We start from the raw sequence: 23,518 nt of genomic DNA on the forward strand, positions 1-23,518 counted from the left end.
ATGGAGGTGCAGGTTTACTTTCATATTTCTGAAATTATTAAGAATGAAATACAGCCGACTGTAAAAGACATCAGGCTTGATAAGCAACCAAAATGTAAAGCTGAGATTTACATCTGGATATATAAAATTTTCAGACATTTATAACCGTAATACATTCAGAGATGAGCATGGACAACTATGAATTGATGTTTTTTTATATTTTTTGGTTCTTGCTGAAGAATTCAGCACTGACACGCGAGCAATATGCAAATCTGAAGAATTTAGAGCTGACACGCGAGCAGTATGCAAATACACCTTGTGCTTCAGAGTTCTTTTTTTTTTACCAAATATGGCTTACATGAATATGTTTAGAGTTAAGTAGGATCGAAACCAAGAGAGGGTACCTTCTAGTCCAACTGGGGGCTTGAGGGTCATCTTTTCCTGTTGATTGCTGGAATCAGCCGCTGACAAGCTCAGTGCTTTGCAGCCGTTATTGACGGCCAATTGGATTGACAGTGGGTCGTCGCCAACATCTCACATGCTTGATTCAGCAGCCGACTGTGTTTGACAAGTACCTGCCTCACCGGCCGGAGTTAAATCGTTGGTTTCAAGATCCGGCCAGGGGAACCTGTGAGAAGACCCGGCCATCCATTAGTTGGCCCTTGCGAAAGATCCAGAGACACTGCTTCAACGAAGATGAAGTAGCAACCATACCTGTCGACATGATCTTTTAGGAACTCCAGCCTATTGTTGTTCTCTTCCGCCGCCGCCATGGACTCTGTTCTCTGCTGATGGCGCCGCAGAGCACTCGTAATGATCTCTTTAGCTCATCGGCGAGTGTGCTAGAGTTTGTTTTAGGTAAAACAAACGTTTAGTGTGCTAGAGTTGTATTGGTGGTAGATAAAACTTAAGAGATTATTAATTATACCTTTAGCTCATCGTTGGGTTTGACACTCTTATTTATTGAAAAGGTTACAATTGATCCCTTACACTTGTGGGTTTTCAGGCGGCTCCGAGCCCGTCTAATCTGCCTGGACGACTAAGACCCGAGCGACCCAGTTGGGAGGCCCATGACGGGTGGACCACCTAGTGCGCCCGGGGCCAGCGTCATGACAACTGAAGTACGCACACTGAGGAAACCGAAAGATACCCTGACAACAACACAAAGTGGAAGCCGACGACACTGAGTAAGCTTAAAGCCGGTAACGCCGAGTAAGCTCGAAGCCGGAAATGTCGGGTAAGCTTGAAGAAGCGCCCGCAGAATGAAGCGGGAGGAAGGGCAGCGTGCTCCTCGTCCAATAAATAGCATAAAACGATAAATTTACAGGAAAATTAAATCGACCTTGTAGAAAACCAAAACCGCACTCACCTCACCGCGACTCTAAGAGGTCGAGCACCTCACGGCCAGCGGTCACGCCCGACCTGGCTCCCGCGAACGAGGAAGCCCATCGAGAAGAGAATGCACTTCACCCAAGCATACCCAGGGTAAGTGGCACAGACAGACAAACCTGTCTTGCCCGACACATGAGAGGAAGTGGGCTAGACCACGCACACGAGCGCGATGAAAATCCCCGCAGACACGTGGCCCCGATCGTGCTACCGGGGCACGCTTCATGGACCCCAAAGGGAGCATGGTCAGGTGTGGGCCGTCATGTCGATCGGACAGTGCGGACCGCGCCAGGGAGCCAGCCGTGGGAGGCCATCGTGCACCGGACGACACAAATGGCACCCTCACCAACACAGGATCCCAGATGGGCGGCCGCTTGGCGCTAGAGACTCCACCCGGCAGCAGGTGTGCGTCACTGATAGGAGGCGTCAGCCTCGGCTTTCGTGCATGATAGGCCGCAACCAAAACCACCCCATGAAGGTGGCCCATGTGTACCCCGCATTTCACTCGTCAAGGACCACCCAGCCGGGTCGTCCAGGTGCATGCAATCCGAGCAGATCAGATGCCGCGGAGAACCCCCAAGAGGCCCTCATGGCATGCCACTGCGGAACAGATGGCTCGATGCGTATGGCGCAAGAGCGTGCACCACACATCCCAACTGCAGCGACCAAACCAGCTGCCAGGTGCGAAATGCCAACATGCGGGTCCAGCCAGACCATCACGCTTGGGTGCAGGCGCGATGCGAGCTGCTGCATGATTGTGGTCCCGTGCGCACTTGCGGTCCGCCCGTCATGGTCCGCCAAGCCAGGTCGCCTAGATTTGAGCAGTCCGGACAGATCAGATATCTCACATCGCCCTCGAGTGGACCTCGCATCAAGCCAGAAGGAAACAGATGGCGGAGGGCCTCTTTGCCATCGTCGAGCCCACGCTAACATCCTTTATAAGAGTATAAAGCCCTATGGGACATCTCCAAATACATAAAAAATTGAGATAGGGTTTTCACTCCTCTTATTGTTCGTGTTGCCATGCTAATCTACTCCATCCCAAATGTAGGCATGCACTAACGACTTAGAGAGCAGGTCCGAACATCTTGCTCTTGTGATCTTGTACTAGGAGAGGGCAAATTAGGTTTTACAAAGCGCTACACATCTCCTTCCTTCCAAGTTAGGCGGGGACACATCACACATCTGCTTCAACCAGTCGTTGATAACATTGTTGACAATAACATTGCCTCGTCAGTAACCACAACTATTTTCATCTACAAACGATTGCGTATTTCGATCTACTCCCTAATTATGGTTGCTGCTACATGTACGATGTTGTTCAATCCATCTAGTATGCTAGAGGTATACATGCTAATAGTTACTTTAATCATGATTTATATTGTAGAATTAATCATGAAATTGTCTAATATTCCCAGTAGTATTCACATGTATCCAATACAACTAAAAGGACATAGTCCAATTGTATTGTATCTGCTAGCAGTCTTTGATCAAACTTGGATATGCTCTTCCTTGATCACTTATCTCTTTTCAAAGTTAAATAGCTTGACTGAGAGTCCGAAAAGGAAAGCAAAGAGAACAGCAAATAAGACAACCACATTAGCTACTACCCACAGGAAGTCCTGATGGTACCCAAAGTAGCTTTCTACAAAATCAGATACTCGCACTCCATTATCAAATTCTTCTGTTACATCTCCATACTGTGAAGTGACTAGACCATTGAGTGTCCATGCAATATGGTTGAGCCAATAGTACCATCTCCACCATATTGGGATTCTCTGTAGAGCAAAGTAGCCAGTTCACATAGTATCACTTTTTGAATAAGAGTTTGAATAATATTTGGAAAAGAAGGAGAAACTTTTGTTTATTGGTTAGAAGGGGAAGTATAGAAAGTTAAAACATCGAGAGAAACTAGTATACTTACAGTTCTTGGTATAATAAATCCCGAGAAAAGGTTCCAGAGAGCAAAGAACGCCGTGGAAGCAATAGAGGCAACATTGTAGTTTGAGGTCAGGCCCATCGACATCATTCCATAAAATGTGAAGTAAGCTAGAGTGAAGTACATGAAGAACATGTACCAAAAGAACTTGGCAACTGTCCACTCGAACCCAATCATAGCATATACTAGAATACCATATATTAAGGACTGGACAAGGATATATGGAAGTTCAATTACAACCTGCAAAGGGAAGGATGTTAGTTCTTATCATTTTTTTACCGTTGCTTTCCTCTTAGATATTTGTTAAACTATCTATACCATCTTTTCTAGCTGTAATTCAATATTATCTTGATCATTTCACCGAAAATGCTTTTCGCCCCACCTTATATATAAAGCAAATTACCACCACATACAATAATCAATTCAAGTATGGTATCAACCCACTCCAGAACACAAGAAGAAGAAGAAGAAGAAGAATACATGCTTGCATTCATTTATGATGCTATACATGAAAATGCGATGCCTTTTGTTCGTTAAACTCCAAAGTTTTGTTTTTATTTGGCCTATAAAATTACTTATGACATTCGGGTTTAATAGGAATGATAGATTACTCATATCAACAAGGTGCGACTTCTTTTTCGGAAGTCCATCCTCAAGGAACCTCAAAGTTAAGCGTGCTTGACTTAGAGCAATTTAAGGATGGGTGACCGACCGGAAAGTTGACCCCTTGGAGCAATTTGAGGATAGGTGATTGACTGAAAAGTTGATTCCAGATGCACACGAGTGAGGAAAAATACACAGAAAAGACTAATGTTGGTATATGGGACTAGTCTAGATCCCAGGTGCAACAACCAAAAATCGGTGCGGGACCAGTCTAGATCCTAGGTGAACGAGTGAGTTTGGTCGAGACATTACATAACTATGATGAAAGTTAATGCAAAGAAAATTTACCTGTCCCAATGCATATGGCAAAGGTGAGGACATGCGAGCCGCACTTTCCCTGTAAAAGACTGTGCGCTCAACAGCCACAACCGGCTGAACTGAGGTAGAGTTCTGCACCCCCATGAACAGAATTGTGGAATACATGGAACCCATGGCGCTGAATAAGTCTTGTTGATTGTGTCTGCAAGAGTAAAGGTGGGAACCATAAGTAGTCTCCTTAACAAGTATTACCTCTGTACTGAATTAATCTCGACAAATCTAAGACAACTATATGGGATGGAGGGAGTATCATATATACAATCATGTACTTGCTTTAATTTATTATATATGATGTTACCTTTTTCTGCCAATACCCCAGAACATTGTCCCAAACAACAGTGCAAGTATTATAGTATAGAAGTACTTCACAAGGGTATACGGAGGGTTTCTCCAGTATGACAGACTTTGCTTCCACAGGCAAGCAAAACTCTGTGTGATGAAGGTTTGTGAGTATTGGGTTGGAAAGGATAGGTCACTTGAACCTTCAGTAGGTGTGCTTAGCTCCTTTATTAATTTTTTGTTCCTCCTGAGATGCAATAAAACCGATAATATTAGTGCACATTGTAAACAACTATTTTGTCAATTGTCTTTGTCAGACATATAGGAACTTCAGTTGCAGAAGATCAAATTGACACATCAGTATTATCATGCTTTTAGAATGGGTGATCTATGATTTCAATATATTTTAAGTCATGCATATTTGTTAAAATATATTAATTATTGCTCTTTTTTTGAAATATAAGATCTCATGGCTTAAATCAAATTGTATTATGGCTATTGTTTTCAGCATGACATTATGAAGTTATTAAATTATGTAGTTATGAAACAAGAAAAGTACCGATATAATTCAGAATTCTTGTATACATGACTAAAGTTAATCCCGGTTATATGTTCTTGTGTTGTACTGGTAACTTCCAGCATCCATGTTGCAGGATTGTGGCCGTCTTTAATCTTACTGATATTTTCAATAGCCTGTGTAGAACCAAAGCAATTCAGTAACTTTGTTTAGTATGACACTTCATATGTAAACATAGACTAATTTATGTTTCCTTTCATCACCTCTAAATATCGGATCAATTCACACGAGTGCCGACCTAGTGGGCCTACATAAATCTCTTCACCTCCTCGTTTCATTAGGAAGAGCTGCAAAGACACACAAACCATCATGTATTAAAACGGTTCAGAAACATTATGAATTGCTCATATGTTGCTTTAGTTTTTTTACCCTTTAATGTGTGTACACACTGTATTTAGTACCTCATCAAAAGACTCGAATATGTCGATGCTCGGTTGGTGAATGGTGCACACAACAGTCCTTCCTGTATCTACAGTATTCCTTATTGCTCTCATGACAATGGCTGCTGCCCGTGCATCCAGTCCAGATGTTGGTTCATCCATGAAAATAATAGAAGGGTTAGCAACTAGCTCCACTGCTATTGTTAGCCTTTTCCTCTGCTCAGTTGACAATCCACTCACACCAGGTAATCCAACCAATGTATTTTTTAAGGGGTTAAGTTCCACTAGCTCCATGACCTCATCAATGAACATCTGCACACGGTTTCATGTGTTCAAGTAGATAGTAGATATGGTCTCCCTTACCAAGATATGACTAGTACGTAAATGTGATCGACAAGCACTTCCAAATATGTTTCTCGGACATTTCGACTTAAATTCTATTGTGATCCAGTTTTCACTTTACATGGCATTACCTTGTAATATCAGTTGACAATTCTTTTTACTGAACCTTGTTAGTTGATAATACAAGTCTTCTCAATTAACCATGTTTCATATACTTTTCTAATATATGTACTTCTATACTATGAAAATATTCAAAGAAAGTATTTTTTTTGTTCTTTGCAAACCTTTCTTGTTGAGGACTCAACATTGGCAGGTAATCGAAGCCATGCAGAGAATGCAAGTGATTCATACACAGTCACATTTGGTGAATGAATGTCGTTCTGCTCACAGTAACCTGATACACGAGCAAAAGTTTCTTGCTTCTTTGGATATCCAGAGATTGTAATGTTGCCCTCTATCTATCCAGTGGTCTTCCGTCCAACCAACACATCCATCAGTGTTGTCTTACCGGCACCACTGACCCCCATAAGAGCTGTGAGTACTCCTGGCCTAAATGAACCACTGACACCTTTCAATAATTCCAGTCGGCTCTCCGCCACACCTTGTTCTTTGATTTCCTATAGTTTATGTTGGATAAAGAAATGATGTGTGATGTTTTTACTCATGTATGTTCTACATATTGGACATATGAGTATAACTGTATCCTAAGAAGTTCCATAAAGAAAATACCTCTGGCATGTCTACACTGTATTTTATATCATCGAATGTGATAGAGAGAGGTACAAAATGGAGGACCATTCCTTTCTTGCATGGACTAGAACTCACAGTTGTGTGGTTGGAATTTGATTTGTCATTGCTCTCGTCCGCAGTATCTAGTAGGCATATGCAAGTGTTATAATTTTGAATTAAACCTCAACTATCAGATTTGGAAGTCACGTTATTGAGCTTTTCTAGCTGTCCATTTTTATCTTATATCTTCCTTAGATTGATTAATATAGAACCAATAAGTACCTCTAGATGCCATTGTACTGTTGTTAACCCATCGTCTCGATGATGCTTCTAAAAGTTCACCAATGAGATTAGCTTGTTTTATCTTTAATGTTTCTTCAGATACTGTTGGCTGGTTGTTGTCAAATGCTGCAGATAGGAGAATGTATGAGATTAGAATTTACAGCGTTGTTTGAAAAATTGCAAGTTAGCTATCTATTTGCATTCTAAATAAAATTTATTTTGGACTCACGATCGAGGAATGTGAGGCAAACACTGTAGAGGATATTAAATAGCAGCACATATCCGAGCAAGGCACCAACACCAATCCAGTACCACTTTGTATCAGGAAAAATCCCTTGAGATTCCAGAACTAGTCTTCCAAGTGGTCCTTTGAAACTGGGGTTTGTCTGTAGTATATCATTAAAAATATGCTTTAGACATACATATTCAGAGACATGATTGTTTATCCTTACACATAAGTCTATTTACCTTGTTCCAGCTATGACCTAAGAACTCATTCACCGATAGGGCATTTTGTGCATACATCAAGGGTGATATCCAGTATCCCCATATCCACAAATTCTTCACATTGTCTGTTAAATCATACAAATATTTTCATGTAATTTATGATTGACCGATAACACATCCAATGGGGGCAAACATAACTAAACTCCGGAAATTCTTTCTAAGTTTTCTCAGCTTTTTGTAACTGGGCTAACCCCCTTCCAAGTTTTCTCAGCTGGACACTTCAAACATCTTTTTAGGACTTCAGCTTAACCACTTTTGCATACCTCTTGCCATGACGAATCCACCGGTGAGCATAAAAATTAACATGCAGGAGGAAGCGATGGTGTTTGCAATAACATGCTGCCTTGCAAGGCCAGCAATGAAGCGGAAGAGTCCAGAAAATGCCTCGTTCACTAAGAAGAGTAGTAGGAGTTGTCTAAAAAATCTGTAGCATTGCATTGTTTTCATTAGCTTGTGCAACACATTAAAAAAGAGCATCTCGCCCTTTATTACAAAGGGGTATGGGTAATCTCAACCGTTGATTTGTTTAGGGGGGTGTACCGAAGCATAAGTGGTAAAAAATCATTGATCTTAAAATTCCCACTTACCTTTGTATGTTGGGATCAAATCCAATACCATAGTATGTTATCCCAACCCAAATTGTTGCATTGAGCAAGGAAAGGGGGGTCTTGATGATCCATGACGTCAACGAGTATGTCCATGCTGGAAAGAAGAGAAGATCCCGTTGCTTGAAAAAAACCGGGAGCTTTACAGTAGTTAGACCTACTTCTGCAAACCCATTGAACATTATCATCAAGATCCCAAAGAAGATAGCACCCATGTATATCCGTCCATCTGTTACCGAGTCACGATGCATATTGATGCGCAGAAATACGGTCATTGCAATGATTGCCAAGAGTGTCAACTAAAAAAAAGGATAAACAATAAGATAATGTATGTTATGTTCTTCTATACTTTTCTACGAATACCAAAGAAGTCATTTAGTGTTGAACTTCTGCATATTTTGATTTTAGAATCATCACCTGAGTTGCCTTGAATATATACACAAAGGAATTCCTCTTCATGAGCAATATCTCTCTGTTGATATTAGCTTTGAGTAGTTCCTTCATGCTGGCACCATATTGTGATTTTTTTAGAGCTGTGGGATGACTTTTGTCCTTGTCAAATAGCACATCTAACTCACTCCTTATAGCTTGACCAACGTGGAAAGATTGAAATGCCTCCGCAAACTCCTTGACCGGAACAAATCTGTATGTCTCATCATCGTTTATCCAGTATTGTCCTTGATCTTTTATTGATGTAACCTATACATTTCCAGTTATAGTTAGTCAAACTTTAACACGTTAGCCATTTATGATTCTGCTATTACAAAAATCCCAAGTTTTTTTGGACGAAAAAAAATCAAAACTTATCACAATTTTCTAGAACTATTGCAACTTGCCATATTTTGCTAAAGACGCAAACCGTAAGAAATATAAAAATATGTTGATCCATTTGTTTCACTTGTGAGCACACTTCTGCATTATGAAAATTCCTAGAAATTTAAAGTTTTATATTTTGAAGGTAATTCACGATAATGCACTTTAAAATAGAACCATGATCATGGAAAACTTCATACAACAAGTTGATTACACTCACTTCTTGCAGGAAGTCAGCTACGCCTTTTCGCTTGGGACATTTGAATCCCATTATTTCAAAGAACTCAAGAACATATTTTCGAGGGCCATTATAGACAACATGACCATCCGAAAGGAGAATTATATCATCAAACAATTCATATGTCTCTGGTGCAGGTTGTAGTAAGGCAATGACTGCTGTTCCACCAATAATGTGGATTGTTTGTCGGATGGAGTTCACAATCTGGAAGGTTGTCGAGCTATCAAGTCCAGTTGATATCTCGTCCATGAAAAGGGCTCGCCCGGGTGTGACAAGCATCTCAGCTGCAGAACCATGTCGTAGAATGGGTGAGTTTGATTGTATAGGAGTACAAAGTAATTTAGTTATGTAATAACACATAAGCATCTCATAAGTTTCTTATTTTCAGACTACATTTACCTGTAGTTACTCTCTTTTTTTGCCCTCCTGATATGCCTCGCAACATATTGTTTCCTATCATTATATCGGCACAGATATCCAACCCTAAGACCTTCAATAATTCAAACGAGTGAAATTAAAGAATTAGTAGTGTGATCACTTTTCATTTCTTAGAACTTTTTGTGAAATTAAATAAAGGAACTTGGTATCACTCTTATTATAATTGTGTAATTCAATGTAAATTACAACTGAGCTATAAATAAGTAATTCGCATGCACCTTTAGTATGTGATTTGTGACCACCTCAGCTTTCTGATCTCCTGTTGCAGCAGCCTAGATAAGAAAAATGAAAGATTGATATGCATAAAACTTTACATATAAACGTACCATGTCTCAACCATTGAATTAAGTGAACTAATGAAGTGAACTAGCTATGAGAAATTGGATTGTGTGTAGTGTTGAGTTGGAGCAAAAAAATCTCTTGTGGCGGTATAGGCCTTGCAAAGGCTACTTTCTCATCACACACCACTTTTTTTGGACTCCGGTGAGGTCCGCTAACATAAGGAACGAAGCAACTTTCTCTTTTGAGCTATTGTGGTTAGAGAGGGAATGCTTCGTTCAGATGATGGACAAAGAATGAGAAAAATAAACACGTGGTGGAACTAATGTAGGAAGGTGACAATTTAAAATCCGGCATATTACACAATTCTTACGAGGTTGGCTAAGAATTCTAGCTGTGCTTATAAAAAATAAAATTAAAGGTTCCTTCAACTTACTGATGTTTTAGATATTAAGGCTGAATGAACCCACCTCATACCGACAAAATGTGCTGCCAAACACGAGGCTGAGGTGAACATTGGCAAACTCACAAGAGAGGAATAAACCAAATGACCAGACCGTGCCAAAGTGAGGTACGTTAGGGAAGGTGACAATAATACTAAATTCTTCCATTTGACCATGAGCCACACCCCAAAAAGAAAACTGTCCAATTAGTGCAAGACAAGGGGATGATTGTGGGGTAGGAAAATCTCAAATCTTATCTCTAATTATTATATAAGGCTATTTGGCTCCTCAGAGTCCACCTTCATGTTGATGGATGAGGACATTACTCATGATATTCCACAACTTTCGCCGGAAGAGAGACGTGGTTTTTGCAACGCCTTTTATGGGAATGAAGATGTTTTAAGCCATCTCGCAAATGAAGAGCAATAAAGCGCCATGACTAGACGGGTTCTCGATGAAATTCTACCAGAAATGTTGGGGGACTATAAAAGGATAATGTATGGCATTGTTTGTGGAATTATTTAATGGGTAATTTCGACTGTTTATGCTCAACTTTGATATCATCATGTTGTTGCCAAAGAAGGAGGACGCCATGCGGATTTACACAATTTCGTCCAATTTGTCTGCTCAATGTTAGTTTTTTTTACCAAAGTGGGTATAAATAGAGACTAACTGCAATAGAGCACATTGTGGTCTCTCTACTCAAATTTCATTCATGCCCTGGACAACATATCCTAGAAGGGGTAGTAGTCCTACAAGAGAAAATTCATGAGTTACGCTTGAAGAAACTTGACGGAGTTATCTTTATAGTGGACTTTGAGAAAGCCTATGATAAAGTCAAATGTTCTATCTTCCAACAAGCTCCGTGCATGAAGGGTTTTGATATAGCCTCACGGCAGCAAGTGCATAAGTTTATTCGGGGTCAGCATTGGGGTGAAAGTAAATGACTACGTAGCTCATTACTTTCAAGACCGGGAGGGGTTGTTAAAAGGGGATCCTATATCTCCAATTCTTTTCAACATTATTTTCGACGCCGGGGGTCCTTGTAGAAAGGGCTAAAGAGGGTGGAAAGGTGGGTGGTCTCATCCCGGGCGTCTCCATCTTCTAGTATGCGGATGAAACTATTGTTTTTATAGAGTATGATATGGACACAGTCGTAAATATGAAACTGATACTTTCCCTCTTTGAGCAATTATAGGGGCTTAAAATTAACTTCCACAAGAGTGAAGTCTTCTATTTTGGACGTGCCAAATAATAGAAGAATCACTATAAGAAACAATATGCGCGGTTGGTAGGTTCCATTTCGGTACCTCAGAATACCTGTTCATTTTCTGAAACTTACAAACAAACAGTGGAAGTGTATTGAGGATAGGTTTGAAAAGAAGCACAATTATTGGAAACTAAAACTCATGGCCTTTTCTTCTGGTTAACCTTTACAAACAAAGAGTGGAAGTGTATTGAGGATGATTAATTATAGTTAATTCTATGCTCAAGAGTTTACCTATTTACATGCTCTCGTTCTTCAAAATACCAAAGGGGTATGAAAAAGACTTGATTTTTATCGCTCCAGATTCTTTTGTCAGATTGATGAATATAGAAACAAAGTACCACTTGGCATAGTGGGATATCCTATGTATGCCAAAACACCAAGGGGGGATAGAAATTGCACACCTTGAAGTTAAGAACAATTACTTACCTAGCAAGTGGCTATATAAGCTTCTAATAGAGGAAAAGATGGTGTGTGGTTAAAGTTGCTACGCAACAAATGACTTTGCCTCAAGTAAAGGCGCAACCGACAAACTCACCATTATGGAAAGGCTTGTTAAGTATCAAGTCTACATTCTTTTGTAGAGGCAATTTTATTGTGGGTGATGGATGTACCACGAGATTCTAGGAGGATACATGGCTGGAACATACACCTTTGGCCTTGCAATACCCAAACCTATATAATATTGTGCAATGAAAAGAGGCTTTTGTTAGTACATTATTAGGTACAACCTCGTTGAGTGTCGAGTTTCTTCGATCTTTGATCGGGGATAAGTGGATTTCGTGGCTCCATTTATTAAGATAGTTGATGTAAGTCAACTTAAGCAACAAACCGAATTCTTTTGATGGTGGTTGCATTCTTCTGGAGTCATCTTGGTACGATCTTTGTATGTGGATCTCATAAATACCGGCCCCATCTTTCGTAGGACATATATTTGGAAAATGAAGGTACTGCTCAAGAATAGGATAACATGTCGGCTTTGTATGGAGGGGCTATCCTAATGAAGGATAATTTTGGAAAACATGTGTGAAAAGAAAGTAAAAGAATGTTACTTTGTTCATCAAAAGGAAACAAATCAACATCTATTTATTTCGTGTATATTCACCAACCTTCTTTGACGTATGATTCTTTTAGCTTTCAACCTACTAGTATAGTTTGTTCAGCAACTGGTTGGATGGGGTTCGTCCTAAGATTAAAGCACACATCATGTGGGAGTGTGCACTTTTCTCTGGGATTATGGAGGTGCTGTATTGACTGTGCTTTTAATAGAACAAAGATACCAACTTATTTGTAGGTCACCTCATACGGTCCTTACTTCAGCGTGCGGAAGCGCATGAGCATATGGAGTTTCGATTCAACCGATGGGAGATGATTGCAGTGGACATATTCAACTGATTTGGATGGCGTTTTATTAATACGCAATGTGTGTAGGCATGTTTCTTATTATAAGTCGGTTGTGGCATTTATCCCCGGATGTTTCATAATGTACTGGATGATATGACTTGTTCTTTGTTTATTTCAGTAGATATGGCTGTGTGCATAGTAATGATGTAGATGCCGTGGGGTTAAACCTCCTTTTTACGAAAAAAAGATTTAAAATGTAGTAACAACTGTAGTACCTTCATGTAGATATCTATTTCTGGGTCTGGTTTGATGTGTTCTTCCTTCTCTCTCCTGGATAGCTCCATTAGCATATCTGATCATTCAGTAGGAAATTTGATATAAGTTACTACTCAATGCGATATGTTTCTGTGATGAGTCTTGAGGTTTCCATGTTACTTGGTCTTACCAAAACGGTGACCAATTCCTTGACATTTTGCAGAGAAGTTGACAGTCTCACGGACAGTCAGTTCGGCCATATGCATATCATGTTGGCTGACATAAGCGGCTGATCTCCGTGGCACAAACTCATCCATAGTATGCCCATTGTAAGTTAAGTCCCCTGTCATCTTTTGCGATTTAAATGTTTCCTCGTGTTAGTAAAAAAAGTGCAAGTTATTATAATTATGGTGCACCAACAACAGAATTAGCTTGATGAAAAAGTAAACCTTAAGACTTGAAGGCAGAGTTCCGGCCAAGGCCAAAAGCAGTGAGGTCTTCCCGGCGCCAGGGGGGCCCAAAAGCAAGGTCATCCTAAAAATGGAAGGGATGAGGTTGAACGTATGGTCTAATGGAGATGATTTGGCAAGTGCACAGCATGTATAGATGTTACATGTGGGGCTTGATGATTCCACTGACATTGTGAAGGATTGGTATTTTCTGCTTCCTGTTTGGTGTTAGGTGAAGAGCATTTGCCAGGCCCTGTTTCAAGACGGTCACCAGCATCTAAGCACGCATACAAAGTAGAAACGCCTTGCATTTTCTATACTACTATATAGTGTACGAGTCTTGAGTAGGACTAAGAACATCAATCATAACTGTTGGTCTTTTAAATCCAACGGCCAATATCAGCGGGATTCGCATGAACAGTACACTGCTGCTACCTCTACTGCGTTCTAGAACAATCACGTGCTGGGCACAGAAAAAAATGAAGCCCATAACTGGCCCCAATGGGCCGTGTTGCCACATGACCACCAGATGGTTTGATTGAGCCCAGACGTGATGGTTTAGTAGAAGAATGTGGAGATTTCTCAAAAAAAAAGGACGTGGAGAAAGTGAAGCAACATGCAGTTCTTTCTAAATGAACAGTTTTATGGCATGAATACTACTTCCTGCTTTTACAATACTTAACTAATATTGGCATTTATACATCACTATAATTTCATTTTCTTTGAATCTATTAGCACATGTGTCACTTCTTTTTCTTTTTATGAAAATCACTCTGTTATATTAAGACATGCGTTGCACGTGTATACATACTAGTAGAAATAGAGGTACAATAGTACTTTTCTTCTTGTGTTTGACGTACCTCCGAAAATATAAAATAGCACAGCTGCACCGGGGCCCTCTCTATCTAACCATCCATTCTGCGCATCGCGATTCGTGCAAACACATTTTTCTTTTTTGTTTCTCTCACATAAAACATATTTTGAAGTTCAAACCTTTGCAGCGTAGCAAAGTTTTCTATCTAGAATCTAGGATAAATCTTTTAGATTTTTTTGTCAAATATAAATATACAAAAATGATTTTTTTAATGTAAAAAATCATTTTTTGTATATTTATGTTTGACAAAAAATTCTGAAAGATTTATCCTAGATTCTAGATGGAAAGCTTTGCCACGCTGCAAAGGTTTGAACTTCAAGACATCTTTTATGTGAGAGAAACAAAAAAGAGAAATTTTCATACGAAAAGTTAGTTGTGTTGCACAGATCTTAAAGCAATATTGGACAACCAGGATACAAGGGCCGGGGTGCAGCTGTTCTAAAAATCCACGTCCTTGTTCCCACTCCTCGTGAAGGTAGAGCAATCCAGAAGCGACGCCTCTGATGATCTTAAACCTTTGAGCCCAGTTCAGAGCAGGCTGCAGCTTGTTGTCGTCGTCCTGACGACGATGATACAAGTACTTGTCAAGGCTTCCGTTGGGCATGTAGTCGTACACCAGGAACAGTTGGCCTTTTCGCCGGCAGTAGCCGAGTAAGTGCACGAGATTACGTTGTTGGAGCCGTCCTATGCTGACGACCTCAGCGATGAACTCCTTCATGCCTTGCTTGGAGTCGTGGGACACCCTCTTGACGGCTATCTCAAGTTTTGATTTTGGCAGCACCCCTTTGTAGACCCTTCCGAAGCCGCCAACCCCAAGCAGGTTCTTGTTTCTGAACCCTTGTGTGGCGTGGTAGAGATCCTTGTATGGGAACCGGTGAGGCCCGAACTCCACTTCCCAATCTTCTCGTAGCTCGGCGTACCTCCGATGCCTTCGCACGAGCAGGAAAATGGTGACTCCCACGGCGAGGACAGAAGTGGCCGTTGCTAATGGCAACACGATCTCCAAGACCTTGGACTGAGGCTTGGGGCCAAGACGAGGTAGCCTTGGCAAATTTCGGATGTCGATAGCCGGCGCAGGTCCTCCTGATGAAGAGAAGCTCCAGCCAAGTAGGTAGTGCCGGCTGCCATCCCTGCCCGCCGAGGAGCCGAAGCCGAGGTAGGCGTCCTCGGTGATCACCGTGGAGAGGTCGTAGATGGCAGAGACGAGCGGCCTCGCTGGCTTGGCCATGCCCAACGGAGACATGGTGACGTTGATTCGCGTCGGCTCCCTCTCGTAGTCTACCCAGAGCTGCAGCCTCTCGCCGCTAGTGAGGTTCAAGGCGTTGAAGGAGCCGGTGTCGTCGTGGTAGAAGCCGGCGGTGGTGGACTTGTTGGAGACGACGCTGTTGACGTTAATCCCGACGTGGTTGGCGTCGATGTCGTGCAGGTCCCTGTTGTTGACGGTGTCCAGCTCGACGGCGAAGACGTGGTTGCTGGCGTTGCCCTGGGTGGCGCTGTTGAAGACGCCGAACCACTGCGTGGGGAGAGCGGAGGAGAAGTCGGTGCTCTTGGCGATGAAGAAGGCCATGCCCTGGCTGGGCCGGTAGTTGGGGTAGATGGCGAACACGAATGAGACGGAGAAGGATTTGACCGCCGTGCCATTGGAGGATTCGTGGAACCGTAGCGGAGCAGGGTAGAATGCATGGCCTTTGAGAGTCTCCTGGCCAGTGGTCAGATCGACAAGGCCGTTCCGGGTCACCGTGGCGACGCCGTCCACGGTAATGTTGGCTCCCTTGAAGCCCGAGAAGACGAACCCATCTTCTCCGGCAGCCATGGCTGCTAGGTTAAGGGCTACGGCGCTGAGGAAGATGTTTAGAAGCAGCACTGACATGGTGATTGTTGGATATCGATCGATCTGCTGGCGATGCAAATTATAGTCTCTCTGCAGCTGAGCTGATGAACTATGGCGACTTGTCAAAAGTCAAAGCCAGAACGAATCATTCATTGACTTTTTTGGTGAGTATGGATATTATTAGCTTGACACTAGCTAGCTGCTCGATACGATCCGCTCGTTTCTTCCCTTGTTGTAATGTTTGTTGAAATGTGAGATGAGCCTAGAGCCCATATGACAATTTCAGATTTGATTTCTAAGGGCCCATGTAGGTGGCATGACAAGGTGGTGGGAAGTTTAGTCCCACCATGCTAGTGGAAGGAAAGTTGGAGTGGTTTATAAGGGTGGCTCTTCTACATGCTATTGGAGCTTGAGAAGAGAAGAGGCCCTCGCGCCGCGCCGCGCCGTCTCTCCACGCGGCTGCGTCTATATAAGTGTGCGGTGTCCCCTAACCCTAGCTGGCTCACGCGCACGCCCACCGTCGTTCCTTTGCTGTTGCTGCCGCCGGTGACTCCATCCCGTCCGCCGCGTACACGGTCGACGGGAGAGCAGGTCTCCGAAATCACGCCCTTCTGGTTCCTGTACGGGGTGAGGAGCGAATAGGTTTTTGGGCAGCGATTACGCGACTGATCGCTTCCGATCGTCTACTTCCTCTACGTCCGCGTCGCCTTCATCATCACCATGTCCACCGACCCCGATCGTGCCGCCGACAAGAAGGCCGCCGAGGACGCCGCTGCTGCCACCAAAGCCGCGGCCTCTGCATGGCCTACTGGAGGGTATAACTCGTTTATCCCGCTCCTGATTATTTTCATATTAGCAGTACTAGCAGTATGTGTAGATTTGTCTACTGTTTGCTTAGTACGTGCATGTTTAGATCAAAGTCAGTACGTCATCAATTTAGTCAATGCCATGCTAGTGATTTACCCGTGGATTAATTTAATCGAGAAATTGCCTATTTACTCAACAATCCAAAAACCTATTATTTGTAGGAATTTTTCGGCAAGTGGCTTTGCCGCAGCACTGAAACCGGATAAGTTTACCGGTACGTATTTTAAGCGTTGGCAGACAAAGACCACTTTATGGCTCACGGCTATGAACGTGTTCTGGGTCACCGGTGTGTCCACGGGAACGATTGCTCCTGAACAGGAGAAGGCGTTCAGGGAGGCAACCACTGTGTTTCTCGGAGCAGTTCTTAGCGTGATCGAAGATAAACTGGTCGACGCATATTTACATGTGCATATCGCCAAGGACTTGTGGGAGGCGCTCGAATCTAAGTTCGGGGCCGCCGATGCAGGGAGCGAGATGTATATTATAGAGCAGTTCCACGACTACAAGATGGTTGAGAACCGTCCTGTACTGGAGTAGGCTCATGAGATAATATGCATTGTTAAGGAGCTTGAGCTTCTGAAGTGCGAGTTACCGGGCAAGTTTGTCGCGGGCTGCATAATCGCTAAGCTCCCCAATTCCTGAAGGAACTTTGCCACCACTCTGAAACATCAGAGGCGTGAATTCTCTGTGGAGGATGTCATTGGCCATCTGAGTGTCGAGCAGAATTCGAGGGCAAGGGACTCGCACGGAAAAGGGGCCGAAGGGACTTCTGTTGCCAACATGGTGAACCAGAGGAACCTCAACTCCCACAAGTTCAAGGGAAAGAACGGTGTCCAACAGAATACCGACTTCAAGAAGAAGGGTAAGAAGACCTTCAAGAAGAACAAGAAGGATGAGGGCTGCTTTACTTGTGGTTCGACTGAACATTGGGCCAACAGGTGCCCAAACAAGTTTAAGAAGTCAGGACAGGACTCCAAGTCTGTCAACATGATTGTGGGCAACAATGAGAATGGTGCATCTGGGTACGGTAATCTATTTACTGTTTTTTCAGTGTTTCAGCCTACCGATTGGTGGGTGGATACAGGTGCAGGTGTTCATGTGTGTGCTGACATTTCATTGTTCTCTTCTTACCAGGTCACAGACCACGGGTCCGTATTGATGGGGAATGGCGCAAGTGCTTCTATCCATGGTGTTGGCACGGTCGATCTGAAGTTTACTTCGGGAAGGATCGTGCAACTGAAGAACGTGCAGCATGTCCCCGCCATCAAGAAGAACCTCGTTAGTGGCTCCCTTCTATGTAGAGAAGGGTTTAAGTTAGTATTCGAGTCTAATAAATTAGTTGTTACTAAGTATGGACTATTTGTTGGAAAATGTTATGAGAGCGGAGGGATGTTCCGCCTTTCCCTCGCAGATTTCTGTAATAAAGTCGTGAACCATGTTCATTCGAGTGTTAATGAATCTGAGGTTTGGCATTCACGTCTTTGTCACATAAGTTTCGGTGTTATGACGCGGCTAGCTAAGTTGGATTTAATCCCGAGTTTCACTTTAGCCAAAGGTTCTAAGTGCCTGTCATGTATGCAAGCTAAGCAACCTCGCCAGCCTCACAAGGCTGCGGAGGAGAGACACTTGGCACCATTAGAACTCATACATTCTGATCTTTGTGAGATGAACGGTGTATTGACTAAAGGTGGAAAGAAATACTTCATGACATTGATAGATGATTCCACTAGATATTGCTATGTGTATCTGTTAAATACTAAAGATGAGGCTCTACACTACTTTAAAATCTATAAGGCAGAAGTTGAGAATCAACTTGAAAATAAAATTAAACGATTCCGTTCAGATCGTGGTGGAGAGTACTTCTCGAGTGAGTTTGATTTCTTCTGTGCGGAACACGGCATTATTCATGAGAGGACGCCTCCCTATTCACCCCAGTCAAACGGGGTTGCCGAGCGGAAAAACCATACTCTAACTGATCTGGTTAACGCCATGTTAGATACGTCGGGTTTATCCAAGGCATGGTGGGGCGAGGCTATATTGACGACATGTCATGTCCTGAATAAAGTTCCGATAAAGGATAATGATATCACTCCCTATGAGAGATGGGCAAAGAGAAGGACAACACTCTCGTACTTGCGTACTTGGGGCTGTTTGGCGAAAGTCAACGTACCGATCCCCAAAAAGCGTAAGCTTGGACCCAAGACTGTGGACTGCGTTAATTTGGGCTACGCTAAGAACAGCGTTGGCTATAGATTTCTAGTAGTGAAATCTGAGTTACCTGACCAGAAGGTCGGTACAATCATAGAGTCTAAGGATGCTACATTCTTTGAGGATATTTTTCCTATGAGAGATATGCAAAGCACTACTAGACAGGAATCTGAGGAGACTCCTGAGCCTGCCATTCCTATGGAATATTATGAACGAACACATGATGAAAATCCTGAGGAGGATGACGAGGAAACCCTTGGTAGGGGCAAGAGACAAAGGACTGCAAAGACCTTTGGTGATGATTTCTTCGTGTACCTCGTGGATGATACTCCCACTTCTATCTCAGAAGCGTATGCCTCTCCAGAAGCTGACTACTGGAAGGATGCGGTTCGTAGCGAGATGGATTCCATCATGGCTAACGGGACATGGGAGATCACTGAGCGTCCCTATGGTTGCAAACCATTGGGATGTAAGTGGGTGTTCAAGAAAAAGCTTAGGCCCGATGGTACGATTGAAAAGTACAAGGCCAGGCTTGTGGCCAAGGGCTATGACCAGAAAGAAGAGGAAGATTTCTTTGATACTTATTCACCTGTGGCTAGACTGACCACCATTCGAGTATTACTCTCGTTGGCGGACTCACATGGTCTTCTCGTCCATCAAATGGATGTTAAGACGGATTTTCTGAATGGAGAGCTAAATAAGGAAATCTACATGCAACAGCCAGATGGCTTTGTGATAGATGGTCAGGAAAGGAAGGTTTGTAAGTTGCTGAAATCTTTATATGGCCTAAAGCAAGCACCTAAGCAATGGCATGATAAGTTCAATACAACTCTGACATCTGTTGGTTTTGTTGTTAATGAGGCTGACAAATGTGTATACTATCGCCATGGTGGGGGCGAAGGAGTTATACTGTGCTTGTATGTTGATGACATACTGATATTCGGAACAAACCTCAAAGTCATTGAGGAGGTCAAATCGTTTCTGTCTCAGAACTTTGAGATGAAGGACCTTGGTGTGGCTGATGTTATCTTGAACATCAAGCTACTGAGAGATAATGAGGGTGGGATCACACTTCTGCAATCCCATTATGTTGAGAAGGTGTTGAGTCGTTTTGGATATTCGGACTGCACACCATCTCAAACACCATATGATCCTAGTGTGTTGATTCGAAAGTCCAAAGGCATGGCTAAAGATCAATTGAGATACTCTCAAATCATTGGTTCACTGATGTACCTAGCGAGCGCAACGAGGCCTGACATCGCGTTTGCTATGAGCAAACTGAGCCGGTTTGTTTCCAAACCGGGTGATGTACATTGGCATACTGTTGAAAGAGTTATGCGCTATCTGAAAGGTACTATGAACTATGGACTTCACTATACCGGAGACCCGTCGGTACTTGAAGGGTATAGTGATGCGAATTGGATCTCTGATGCTGATGAGATGAAGGCCACAACTGGGTATATGTTTACTCTTGGAGGTGGCGCTGTTTCCTGGAAGTCTTGCAAGCAAACGATCTTAACGAGATCGACAATGGAAGCAGAATTAACAGCATTAGACACTTCTGGTGTTGAAGCAGGATGGCTTCGAGATCTTTTGATGGACTTGCCACTAGTTGATAAACCTGTTCCGGCTATCCTTATGAACTGTGACAATCAGACTGTCATCACCAAGGTGAAGAGTTCAAAGGACAACATGAAGTCCAACAAACACATAAGAATGAGATTAAAAGCTGTCAGAAAATTAAGAAACTCCGGAGTGATAGCGCTGGACTATGTCCATACGGCTAAGAATCTGGCAGATCCCTTTACGAAAGGGCTATCACATGTCGTGATAGATAGTGCATCGAGGAAGATGGGTATGAGACCCACATGAGTTGCCATGGTGGTAACCCAACCTATGTGATCGGAGATCCCGTGAAGTAGGACCTAGGAAACAAGCCAGTGGTGAACTGAGGAGAGTAACTTTACTAACCCACTCCGTTGGAGATGCAATACTCTCGGAAACTGTATGGAAGGATGACTACTGTCTTAATGTGTTCCAAGGCTTATATGTATAAGCAAGATGCTATCCTACAGAGCGATCTTTGGAGGAACACACCTATGTAAGCCCGACTGCTAGTCACAGTCTATGAGATTGGGGTGATCTCTAGTAAGCTCATGAATAGGCCAGGAGTGTGACTTATATGCTCCACCCGAGGGGTCAGCCTTCGGCAGCCCAGTACTAGTAAGACATGTGGTGAAACTTCTTTACGCCAAACTGACAATTCAAGGCACAGTCCATTGTTCAGTTGTGAAGGAGTGTAGCTACTTGCTCTAGGTGAAGCTCAACCTTAACAGTCTTCACTGAAACACTAGTATATATCAAAACAGCGTTTGGAACAAAGGACAAAGTGGGCCCCTGAGATCTGGTGGGGGATTGTTGAAATGTGAGATGGGCCTAGAGCCCATATGACAATTTCAGATTTGATCTCTAAGGGCCCATGTAGGTGGCATGACAAGGTGGTGGGAAGTTTAGTCCCACCATGCTAGTGGAAGGAAAGTTGGAGTGGTTTATAAGGGTGTCTCTTTTACATGCTATTGGAGCTTGAGAAGAGAAGAGGCCCTCGCGCGCTCCTCCTTCGCCGCCCGCCTCGCCTCGCCTCGTCACGACGCGACGCGACGCGACGCGGGTTGCGGGAATGAGCCGAGCCGAGCTCACACCTATGCGCTTATTTTTGCCAGTCACTAACGGAGAGGTTCTGACAGCAGGACCACGATCCGAGATGTCGGATCGTGGGCTGACACGGACTCGGACGTGGGTCAAGCCCACGTCTCTCCACGCGGCTGCGTCTATATAAGTGTGCGGTGTCCCCTAACCCTAGCCGCCACGAACAGATCACATATGCTCACGCGCACGCCCACCGTCGTTCCTTTGCTGTTGCTGCCGCCGGTGACTCCATCCCGTCCGCCGCGTACACGGTCGACGGGAGAGCAGGTCTTCGAAACCACGCCCTTCTGGTTCCTGTACGGGGTGAGGGGCGAATAGGTTTTTGGGCAGCGATCACGCGACTGCTCGCTTCCTATCGTCTACTTCCTCTATGTCCGCGTCGCCTTCATCATCATCATGTCCACCGACCCCGACTGTGCCGCCGCCGAGAAAGCTGAAGCCGACAAGAAGGCCGCCGAGGACGCCGCTGCTGCCACCAAAGCCGCGGCCTCTGCATGGCCTACTGGAGGGTATAACTCCTTTATCCCGCTCCTGATTATTTTCATATTAGCAGTACTAGCAGTATGTGTAGATTTGTCTACTGTTTGCTTAGTACGTGCATGTTTAGATCAAAGTCAGTACGTCATCAACTTAGTCAATGCCATGCTAGTGATTTACTCGTGGATTAATTAATCAAGAAATTGCCTATTTACTCAACAATGTCTTCGTTCAAAGAGAAAAAATACTCTACTGTTGCTACATATTCTTGCCAGGTTAAAAGTCAAATACAACTAATTAATTGAGATTTTTACGATACATCATTCTTTCTAATTACACTGTTTTGCTATTTCGTGTATGCAAGTGAGAAATAACTATTTCTAAGTCACCACCGTTTGATCCTCGGGAGTAAGATGTCAAGATCAAGGTGCCAGCAAACACTACATTTCAACAATCCGCCCGGCACTAACACATCAATTTCAATAATGAATAATCCGCCGCTGTCTTGGTCGATCCAAGTGTGCATCAGGCTGGTGTAAGAGCATCTTCAACAAACGCGCTTTGCCTTCGCATGGTATAATTTTTTGCTGTGTTAAAATAGTCCTTTTGCGTCGGGAAATGATGAAAAGGTTTTTCAGATGGCGGGTGTTAGGCGCCGGTCGACCGGCCCAAGCCGCGCAAGCGTCCGATACACCCCTCTTTAACCGTCCAGATTAGTTGCTAATCGCACTGAAAAAGTCAAACACACTGGAACCATCCATATGAATCGCTAACAGACTCCTCTCTAACACAGAAAAAAGCCACGAACGCACATGCCGGACTCCACGCTCGCCGGCCGCCCGTACTAGTCCTCCGCTTTCCGGCGACCCTTGCCAGCCGCTCGTACCAGCAAGCTTAACGGCCGCTCGGACTAGTCCTCCGCTTTCCAGCGACCCTCGCCAGCCGCTCGTACCACCGCGCTCGCCGGCCGCCCGGACTAGTTCTCCGCTTTCCGGCGACCCTCTCCCATACTACCGCGCTCGCCGGCTTCTACCATCGAG

At 43.5% G+C, this 23,518-nt stretch overlaps 1 protein-coding gene and 1 pseudogene across 1 annotated transcript; both read right to left on the reverse strand.

The window, feature by feature from the left end:
- Positions 1–2,602: 2,602 nt before the first annotated feature.
- On the reverse strand, positions 2,603–13,792 carry LOC119360672 (annotated as a pseudogene).
- Positions 13,793–14,658: 866 nt separating this feature from the next.
- LOC119360673 (L-type lectin-domain containing receptor kinase SIT2-like) lies at positions 14,659–16,259 on the reverse strand. The gene is made up of 2 exons (XM_037626208.1): positions 14,807–16,259; positions 14,659–14,687 (listed from the first exon to the last, which is right to left on the reverse strand). The coding sequence occupies exons 1-2, from the start codon at positions 16,257–16,259 to the stop codon at positions 14,659–14,661; spliced, it is 1,482 nt and encodes a 493-aa protein (XP_037482105.1).
- Positions 16,260–23,518: the final 7,259 nt, after the last annotated feature.

Source organism: Triticum dicoccoides, chromosome 2B, assembly GCF_002162155.2.
Source record: "Triticum dicoccoides isolate Atlit2015 ecotype Zavitan chromosome 2B, WEW_v2.0, whole genome shotgun sequence".
In the NCBI taxonomy this organism is placed as follows: Eukaryota; Viridiplantae; Streptophyta; class Magnoliopsida; order Poales; family Poaceae; genus Triticum; species Triticum dicoccoides.

Excerpts from the sequence above, each read along its gene's own strand:
- LOC119360673 (XM_037626208.1), bottom strand. The coding sequence starts at position 16,259 with ATGTCAGTGCTGCTTCTAAACATCTTCCTCAGCGCCGTAGCCCTTAAC. Across the intron at positions 14,688-14,806 it reads ACAGCTGCACCCCGGCCCTT|CGTGGCAAAGCTTTCCATCT; the intron begins GTATCCTGGTTG and ends AAACCTTTGCAG.